General features: G+C 36.7%; 1 protein-coding gene across 1 annotated transcript in view; it reads right to left on the minus strand.

Annotated features, from left to right (window-relative positions):
- The window catches only part of LOC137656490 (uncharacterized), a 71,196-nt gene that overhangs the window by 41,432 nt on the left and 18,734 nt on the right, over window positions 1–11,030 (minus strand). The window contains exons 4-8 of the mRNA XM_068390665.1: window positions 10,346–10,627; window positions 3,643–3,780; window positions 2,892–2,986; window positions 2,303–2,537; window positions 71–243 (exon numbers count right to left, since the gene is read on the minus strand). Of these exons, the coding sequence (XP_068246766.1) occupies window positions 71–243; window positions 2,303–2,537; window positions 2,892–2,986; window positions 3,643–3,780; window positions 10,346–10,627 (923 nt within the window). The remainder of the gene's footprint in view (window positions 1–70; window positions 244–2,302; window positions 2,538–2,891; window positions 2,987–3,642; window positions 3,781–10,345; window positions 10,628–11,030) is intronic.

The raw sequence follows: 11,030 nt of genomic DNA on the forward strand, positions 1-11,030 counted from the left end.
AATATATTTCAATCTTTTCTTTAAATCTCCCTAGGTCAGGCACAAAAATTTACACATTAACAGAACTCACCACAACACAATGAAGTTAAAATTCCTGGCAAAGTTGCAGCAATATTTCAACACACGACACATAACATATGTTGGGCACACAATCACTCTAGAGAGGAGACTCTCGAGGAACTTGAAAGAAAAGATACTGACTCCTTCACAGGATAGGCTGATCATCTTCTGCCCTACGCATACCTGGGAAACAAGTATATTGACCTAGTATTTTCTAGATTGTTCTAAATAGATAATTCCCGTGGCTTGTGTCAGGTGCCTAGTGACGGCAAAGTTACTACCTAGTTAAAAATTCAGGGGGACGAACCTTGATTTCAAGGCAAGTTTCTCACTCAACAGCTCCGCCCACCTACTGTTCTCGAAAGTGAAATAACGATAAAAACTTACAGTGGGTTTTTTGAGAACCTTCCAAAACACATGGCAAATATAAGAATTGCTTATTTTCTCACAAACATGACACAATACCTCAATAGAAAAACTACACAAGACCTCATTCATACCTCTTAGGGTCATATAACACTCTTAATCAAATTATGTGAGACTTGGTAATGAAAAAAAATACGTGATATAAAAAGATAATTCTTAAAAATAAAGTAAATTTACTTATACTGACATGATTGACGACTACAGTGATATAAACGACGAAATTCTTACGTAATTTAAATACCAAACTTATTCCTTCATGAGAGAATTCACCTTATGAGTTGGCTATAGACCTCTTGAATACTCAAAGGAAATGAATAAAATACAAGAATAAATTATTTATTCTATGCTAGACCAGCTTCGTAAAATAGCTCTTCTCATAAAAGATTTCTATTCCAGGCCTGAATCTACCGATTACACCCGAGATAAACAATCTGCAACCACGTTATTTTTACTCGATATATGCTTCACATTAATACCATACTAGTTAATCCTTTATTATTTTTCATCTTCATGAAGAAAATTGAATGATTATGATCCGAATACCGAATACACCATAATCTCCTCATTCTGTTGTCGATTCACAGAAACCTTAAACTTTTTTATCTCTGCGACTAACACTAGCAGTTCCTTTTCAACTGTCAAGTAGGCTGGCTGATGATTCTTCAGCTTTGACGACATAAAATAAAAAGGATGAAGAATTTCTTCCTCGTCTTCTTGCAATAAGACATTTCTGGTCCCATTATCCAACGCATTCGCTTGGATAAGGAATTACTTGTTGATATCAGGTGCTTGCAGTATCGGTTACAAAGTTAATAAGGCCCTCATCTTGTAGAAGGATTCCTGGCACTAGCTGGTCCATACAATTTTTTTCTTGGGGATAGTCATATCTATCAAAGGGGCTACTATAGCCGAAAATGTCGGGCAGAAACGTCGGTAGAATCCTGCCATCCCTAAAATATGTTGTAATTGCTTCCTGATGGGGGGTGATGCTTTCCAAATTCTTTCGACATTAGAGGCTACCGGATTGATTAGTCTTCTTCCTATTTCCAATCCCAAGTACCAAACTGTCTCCTTTCCAAATTCACTCTTCTCCAGGTTAATGGGCAAGTGTGCTTCTCAGAGCTTTTTAAATACCTTCTTCAGGATTCAGAGATGTTCTTCCTAGGTCGATGAATATACTACAATATCGTCGAGATATATGCCTGTTCCTTCTTTCAATACTAGAAGGTTATCCTTTACTCGTTGAAAAGCAGCGGGGCTGTTCATTAGGCCAAAAGGCATGACGGTGTATATATATATTCCAAATAGGGTTATAAAGGCTGATAACAATTTTTGCATTTTCGTCCAAAGGAATTTGATAATAGCCTTTTAACAAGTCAATCTTGGAGACGAATCTTGCTTGTCCTTATTGTTGAGTAGGTGGTCAATGAGCAGCAGAGGAAAATTATTGGCCACACTGGTCAAAATAAACTTTCGGTAGTTTGTACACATCCTAAAAATAAGTCCAGTTTTTCACTAACAAGCTTGGAGAACTGTAAGGTCTAGAACTTTGTTTGGCTAATCTGTTTTGTAACAAATAGTCCACTCCCTTTCTCATGGACTCTCAGTGATACGGCGATAGTCAATACTCACATTCTTTAAATGGTCCTTTTATTTTTTTGAGGTGTATCTCATGCTTCGTCAAGTTGGTTAATTTTACGATGTACGAGACAATTTTATGGAAACTTCTGATTAATCGGCTTAATTCCTCTTGTTACTCCTGATTCAAATGAAATAGTTTCTCTTCCAGGTTCTGAATGATAGAAGAATTACTCACATTACTTATGGCCTCTAACTTACATCCGTCGTAGTCTTCCGTGGACGGTATTGTTTTTGCCATACCCACTTCCAAAGCCTCAGTCTCGTTTTCGCTTAGGTGGCGTTTCAGTCGGCAAACATGTACTTTCCTTTGTCTTTTCCTACTTCCTGGGATTCCTGTAACGTAGGTTAGGTCATTGATCGTCCCCAAAATCTTTAATGGTTCTTGGAACTTGTTGATGGGTGGGAATCTCCTTATCGGCAAGAATATCAATACCTGTTGTCCTACTGAAAACTGTCTGTCATTCTTGTCATATGAAACCTTTTCTGCACTTTCTCTTGACTCGTTATAAGGTTTTCTAGGAAGACTTTCCTTCTCTCGCCAATCCTTGTCCTCAAATTCTTAACATATTCTACATACGTTTCCTGTCCGTCTTTCCATTTTTCTGCTAACATTTTAATCAGTCATCATACTTCTCATCCAAATACCATTCCATTTTAGGTCCATCCCATTCTTTCTTGATAAGCGTTATGTTCATCAAATAACATCTACGGTATTCCGATATCCCATTTATTCCCCGTTTCGTTGCAGAACTTTGTTAACAAACTTTTCTAAGTTTGATGAAACATCTCTTTTGCACCTCTGGTCTCCAGATGATATGTAGTTTATAGTTGTTGATTCACATCCAACAGTTTCACTGTCCTGAAATAATTTTGACGTTAAATTAGTTCCTCAGTCACTTTGAATTATTTCTGGAATACCAGACTTAGTGAAAAAATCTAGTATCTTCTCAGAGATTTTTTGGGGACTGATGTTCCGAGCGGGTATGGCTTCAGGGTATCTTGTCACTGGACACATCAGGGTTTTCATATATTCTTGACCTTTTCTCGTCCTTGGTAAAGTTCCCACAATGTTGATTTTTACCTTGCTGAAGGGTTCTCCTCCCATTTCTATCGGGAGTAAAAAAGCTTTCTTAATGTACTCGTTTAGCTTTCCAGCCATCTGATATACGTGACAAGCATGTAAAAATTTGCTTACGTCCTTATGCGCGCCAGGCCAGAAAAAGTGTTTCATAATTATCTCCTTCATCTTCCTTAACGCTATAATGTATGTTCCGTTTCGTGCACTATGGCGATCACCTGTCTACTCAACGGTGTCGGAATCAATATCTGATGGTATATCGCCCATTCAGCATTCTCAGGGATATTGGCGAGTCTATGCTTCCTCATAAGCAAACCATCCTTAAGATAATAACAGGTCAGAGACTGCCGTGTCTCCGTCTCATCCACCACACAGCAAAATAACTCTATTAACGTTGCATCTTTTCATTCCAGTCCTATTAACCTTTTACTCCTAACTTTTCCTACTTCTAACTCTGAGTTTTCTATTTCCTCCAGGTCCATATCTTCTTTGTCTTCTTGTCTACTCGTAAGTCGTTCCTTTTCTCTTGATGTTACTCGGGAGTTTTCCTCTTGCACACCTTCAAGGGAACCATCCTTTTGGAAAAAAATTCCTCAAAGTTCATTTCTCCTTCGATTTCTTTGCCTTTTTCATCAGGTACTTTCTTCGTCATAATCCTTGTTGTTACAAAACAAGGAAACAGATACGGGTAGTCCTTCTCGAGTTCATTCATAGGAGTATACTCAAATGGTTTCTCCGTTATAGTGGGAGAAGGCAAAAACGGTGCTCCACCAACCTCATTACCAAGCAGGACTTCTACTCCTTCGACGGCCAAATAATCCTTTACCGCAAAATCAAAATTACCTGTCACCAACTCACATGACAGTTTCAAATGGCAAAAAGGGGTAACTTCTTATTTTCCTATTCCCTTCAAAATAACCGAGTGTCCTGTGAGAGACTGCACCACCAACGTCTGTACTCCTTGTCTCACCTTACTATGGTTGCAACTCGTGTCGCGCAATATTGGACCGGGGTTCACTCACCCCAGTCTATTGCTGCTACCATACCTTCATAAATATATGATTTAAAGGTATCCACGCTCTTTGGGTTTGTCCTTTTCATCGTGCAAATGTAGCTGGGTTTATTTTCGTCTTCACCCTGTCCTCTCTTGTCACACTTACAGCAGACAATATCAACCTTCTGCTAGTCTTTAACAATAATTGAAGGAGGACGATACGACAATTGTTGCTGTGGTACTATCACATTCTGTAAAGGAACAATATCAATGCTACTTCTGTAATAAATTTTGAACGTGTTCACTTCATTTCTGAAGAAGGTTTACGACTGATAATATAATCTTCGCTCAGCTAAGCGGCTTGATCAAATCTCCTCACCTCCTTCTCTCAAGTACGTTTGAATATGTTTAGGAATTCCTCGTAGATATTGTTCTAGTACTATCAATTCTTCTAAATCAGCCATGTACCTCCCTTTAGCTGCCTCTGTCCATCTATTAAAACATTGTTGTATCTTATAAACGTAATTAAGGAAAGTAATCTTCTCGTCATTCCTCAAACTTCGGGACCTTTCATAATAATATTCAGAGGTCATATGATGCACTTATAGTATGTTCCTCTTCACTTCTTGATACTCCTTCCTCTGCTCCTGACTTAAGGATAGATAAGGACTGCGACCTTTCCAAAAGAGTACACTTTACAATAACTCAGACCATTTATCTTCGGGCCATTGCATTGTCGATACGATCGTCAAAATGGTCAAAGAATTTGTCAAGAGCCTCTTCTTTGAGCTTTGAAATTAACCTCTGGGTGTTCATCACAGTAAACACGGTATAGTGCTTAATAGGTTTCCCCTCTGTCTGCATTGTAGACTTTGCACTGGCATTCAACAGTTCCAATTCTCTTGTGTGTCATGCAAATTCTCTTGTCTCTTCCCTCTCTTTTTCTTCTCGTTCTCTGTCTCTTTTTCGTATTTTTTCTCTTTTTCTTCTATTCTCATCCCATGTCTTCCTACTTCTCTGGCTTCTTCTCTTTTTCCTTCTTCTCATTCATGCTTCCATTTCCCTCGCATCATCTTTAACTTAATCAAATTCTACTTTGCTGCAATTTGTCAAATCTCAGTCTCTGATTCCCTATCTGTTTCAATCTTTCAGTTTGTGGTAGACTGGTCCTTGCTTTGCTACAAAGTCTTCTTCAGCCTCCTCCAACAGTTCATGAACTACTACAATATCTTCTACTGACAATTTCCCCAAGTTTATCAACACATCTAAAGCTAGACACTTGATTTAGTCTTTAATCATCCTACTCATTGTAAGACCACCCTATGCCCTTGGAATGGTGAGCCAATGAAATTTAGTTACATTAGCTTCTGACAATTCCCGAACCTTCAAGTTTTTCAAAAACTCTTCGATATTAAACTGTCCAATCTTGTATTTTACAATATCTAATACCTCTCCAAAACTGTCCTAACAGTATACAAAATCAAATCAACACTAAATTGTTCAAACCTTTAACGAAAACACAGCCCTGTTATTACCAATACTTGAAGCAGACTCACTCGATCCAAAAATATGGGCACCAGAAATTTATTATATTATGGTCCCGTGGTCTGGGAACCCAAATATGATAATATATATATATATATATATATATATATATATATATATATATATATATATATATATATATATATATATATATATATTTATAAATCTATCTATCTATATATATATATATATATATATATATGTATATATATTTATATATATGTATATATATATATATATATATATATATATATATATATATATTTATATATGTATATATATATATATATATATATATATATATATATATATATATATATATATATATTATATATATATATATATATATATATATATATATATATATCCATATATATATATATATATATATATATATATATATGTGTGTGTGTGTGTGTGTGTGTATATATATATTTATATATATTGGTTGGCAAAGTATGCATTGTTATTATTATTATTATTATTATTATTATTATTATTATTATTATTATTATTATTATTTGCTAAGCTGGAACCCTAGTTGGAGAAGCAGGATGCTATAAGCCCAGGGGCTCCAACAGGGAAAACAGCCTAGTGAAGAAAGAAAACAAGGAAAAATTAATTGTTTTAAGAACAGCAACAATATTAAAATAAACATTTCCTATAAGAACTATAAAAACTTAACAAAACCAGGAGGAGGATAAATAAGAGAGAACAGTGTCCCCGAGTGTACCCTCAAGAACTCTAACCCAAAGCAGTGGAAGACCATGGTGCAGAGGTTATGGCACTACCCAAGACTAGAGAACAATGGTTTGATTTTGGAGTGTCCTTCTCCTAGAAGATCTGCTTACTGTAGCAGCCTATCGAGTTCCAAACTCACCTTTTTGTTTTTACATTAAACCGTTTATTTTGAAAATATTAATACCCGAGCTCTGAGACAATTAAATAACTCCCAAAAAGCAATATATAAAAACACTGAATATCCAATGGTCTCTTAAGTGCACTAAAAAAAAGCCGGTAATAGTTATTAAGAACTAAACAAACAACCTCTTACTTCAATTTTTTAACTGGAATACGGGAGAGTACTGTAACAAACACTGGTGATTGAAATAGTACACTCTTTACAAAAAATTATACATATATTTTATAAAAATTACAGCACTTTGAAAGAATTTACATAAAGAAAACTCACTCTAAATATTAAGACTGAGCAAAACTTAATTTAGGACAAAAGAAATGTTACACTGAGAATTATATAATCACTTGACTTGAAATATTATATATGCATAAAGCCTTAGGCTGAGATAAAAAATAAAATAAATACATATGAAAAGTATATAATCACTTATTTCACTTGAAATTAAGTTCTACACCAACATTTCATGTTGATACTTAATGAAAAATGATAACCTTTAACACTCTAAGGATTAAAGTCTCAAAAAAAAAAAAAATAACACAAAGTACAATTTAGCTCACACAAAGATAAGCCAAATTAAATTTTCTTCACATTTTGATATGAATCTTTCTGGGCCAGTTACAAAGATTTACACAATTCCAGCAGTAACTGCAACTCAATAAATTCAAAATTTTAATTTTTTTTAAGATTTTATCCACCTGAGACAATGATCTAATTTTTTTTATAACAGTAGAAAAAAGGTGAATGTTTTTGGCTTTTGAGTTTGCTATTCGTTGTAACTTAAATTATGTAGCTTTTGGTCTATTTACACCAATATTTAGTCTACCACGGCCTTAATGGGTTAATGTGTAGCAGTCTTAGATATATAATTAGAAGTTGCTCCTTATTTTGAACTAAGTTTTCTTTGGGTGGCCAGACTCGCAATATATGCTTGGAATTCTCATCTAGGAAAATGTCTTTATTAGATGTTCTTTTTATGAATAAACGGGTAAATATATACATCCAGTCATGAAAACTTATTCTAATAAAAATTTATGTTCCTCCTGTAATAAATAACATACTTTGTTGAGATTTGACGTTCATTTCAGAGATTAATCAACTGTTTTGGTGCCAAACTTGTCAAAAGACTAGGCTGGGAACCATGTGGTTGAGACAATGAAAAGAAAAACAAATATTTCCGAGCTATCCAAAGGAAAAGAGACTAATCACTTTAGCAAAAAAAGTCTGTAAAATATTTTTTGCTCCTGTGTGGCTTACTTCATTCGCAAAGAACAAAAAACATCGCCTCTCCTATGTAATGTCAAGCAGTATATAATGATTTGCGCTTGCCTGCCCTGTGGGTCATTATTTTAGCGATATATTTTAAAAACTCTAATGATTTTTCTTTAAACATAAAAGAAATACTGACAGTATGTTTGTAATGTTGGGAAAGCAATGGGGTCTTCTGCCAATTATTGTTGTAGTGGAGGGTAGAGATAACCAGCGGAAAAAAGAAAAAATAAGCAGCAACTACTCCTTTGAGTAGTCGTTTGTAAAGGAAAATATAATAAGGCATTGTCTAAAACCCTTTGTATTGTAATGTTTGTGGTATAAAAGTATGGAATTCTGAGAACTTGTTAATTACACCGAAAGTACCATTATAATAACCATGGAACATTGCTATGTTTTGAATATTGGTATTATCATTATAGGAATAATATGATATGTTGTAATAAAAAAAAACAATGTGAAACGTTTAAAAGAGGATGGGGTAACAAGTTTAAAATAGTGAAAATGAGAAATTTATACTTTAATCATTACATACTCACGGATTTAACAGGGGCAGATCGAGTAGGATATTTGAATATTCATGAGAAAAACGTATCTCGTGTAGTAGAATTCTTTATTTTCATGTAAGAATGGTATTTCATCTCATTGGCAAACATTTTGTATGAATGGTAGAGGGCGTGAGATCTAATTTGTTGTTGAAGTGACAGACAGCAATTTGCAGTCAATGTTAGATTTACTAGGTTCAGATTTCGAAATTTTTCTATTGGAGAAGGCAGATAAGAGTGACAAGACACAGAACACCTTCTAAAGTAGTGCACCGATAGTGACGTCACTGGCAATAGTAGAGAAGAGGATATGGTTATATGGCATGGGAAAGTCGACAGCAGCAACATGTGATAAGGAATTCTATGTGTAGCAGAATTGCGCTTTCTGAAGCGAACCAATCTCCTGTAATAGTGTTGGCGATATCTGTCATGAACCAGTGTTAAAAGTGTATCATGCCTAAGACTACTCGTAGTGCTTAGACTGTCTAGGGTTTGGGAAATATCTGAAGGACTTCTACCTTCTCAGGGAGAGGGCTGATTTCTCCACTGGTGATCTGATGCCCAAAGAACGATACTTCATTGAGGCCAAAGGTACACATGTCGTACCGGACTACAAGGCCGCTTCATTGTAGGTGGTCGAGAATGATGAGTAACTGCTGGGGGTGTTCCTCTTTGAAGGAAGAGAATAGAAGTAAGTCATCCATGTAACCTAAGCAGAAGATAAGGTTCTATGAGTTGCCTTTCATGAGGAGTTGAAAAGTGACTACATTATTACAAAGGCCAAAAGAGGAGTAATTGAAGGTGAGCTTACTGAAGGGGGTGGTCTTAAGGCCTTTAAGAGGTTGAGCGAGGAAAAAAAATTGCTTTTGCAAGTCGGAGATAATGTCATCGATGTGTGTGATAGGATAGTGATCTCTTTTTGTCTGCAAGTTCAGATACAGTAATCCCCACAAGGGAGTAAGGAGCCATATTTCTTCAGGAATATGGGTAAAGGCAAGGACCATGGGCTCGAGTCCTTTAGGAAATGGCCCATTTCTTTTATCCCGGTGCATGTTTGCTTAGAATTATTCAGAAGGTCCAGTGCCAGACGCCTGAACATGGCAAAGGCTGGGGTCCCCATCTCCTGGAATGGAGGATAAATACTTTCCTTCGCAACAACCTTGGCCGTTTGGTGAAGTTCAGTATGGGAGACTTACAGGTACAACGTGAGGAAGTGGGTGTAGGAACCCATGGGTGTGCTGATGTGGAGTTTGGGGTTAGAGAGAGTGGGTTGAAGAGATATCGACAAGTAGAAGTCAGTGTTGAATAATCGTAGATGCCCCACAACAACCAAGAGGTGTAAATGTGCAAGGAAATACTCGCAAAGTGGCAGCAATGTTACGTCAGCAACAAGGAATTCCCCTTGGTTTTTAGCACTCTTGAACCTTAGAATAAATGTCTAGTACCCTGGTCTGTTGATCTCAGATCCGATGAAGGCTACCTGGCGGACATGATCAGGTGTAAAATGACCTCGTCGTATCATGGAGAGTGACTTTAGTAGGGGGGAACGGCAATCGCTGGTATCTACAAGAAATCGCACAAACGTACCAGCATCAACTAAAAAGAAAAATTAGGTGATAGGGGAAACCACTAATGCAAGCAATTGCTTACTTACACATTTTTCATCCACACACAGCCATCCACACATTTTTTCGTAGCATCCTAGATGTTGGAGTGGTATTAGCAGAAATGCCGGGTTGATATGCATCAGGAAATGACCAGAGAGAACGTTGTTTCGGGAGTGAGCGAGGGGAGATATATGTGGATAGAGGGTGGCTCTGACACCGGCCTAGCATATGTCAAGGCAAGCATCTGTGTGTTACTACATTTACGTCAACCTCTGTTGGTGTTAGATAGGTCTCTTCTTTGTCGTGAGTTGAGTCGCTGAGGACGGTAAAGTGCCAGTCCATAAAGTCACCGACTTTGGTGATGAAGCCCTTCATGGGGAAGGTATTATCATCAGGGATGTAAGCACATATAGTTTTGGGTGGGCTTAGTACCCAAAGGGTACGAAGTAGGCTCATTTCAAGAGGAGAGCCGTCTTCTGCAGATTTATAAGAGCGGGTAAAACCTTTTGTTCCACGAACGTCTTTTAAGAAAGCTGGAAAGCTTGGCTATATGGGTGGCAAGCAAATATGAGTAAAACTGCTCCATGAGGTATTTTTTAAAGCCATCATATTCTATTGGGGCGTCCACTTTGTCACAAAGTCAATCAAAGATTTCTGGGAAGGCGTACTCGGGGATCGCTGGAAGGATGTAGTCAGCTTTACTGCTTGAACAAGTAACTCTCTAGATGCGAAACTAAAATTCGAATGCTGTAACTAGGTGAATCATTTTCTACTGGTAGTTTCCTCCCTACTGTGTGCATCAAAAAGTCAGGTTTTGTGCTCGGAATTTTAACAATGGAAGAGTAATATCAGAACAGAAAGGCGGTGTGAAGTAGTCACTTGGGGCCTCACCAATTTAGCAATATATGCTATTAGTTTCAACAGAGTGGTAATCTGAAAGCAACTGAGT

This window comes from Palaemon carinicauda, chromosome 17 (assembly GCF_036898095.1).
Source record: "Palaemon carinicauda isolate YSFRI2023 chromosome 17, ASM3689809v2, whole genome shotgun sequence".
Classification (NCBI taxonomy): domain Eukaryota; kingdom Metazoa; phylum Arthropoda; class Malacostraca; order Decapoda; family Palaemonidae; genus Palaemon; species Palaemon carinicauda.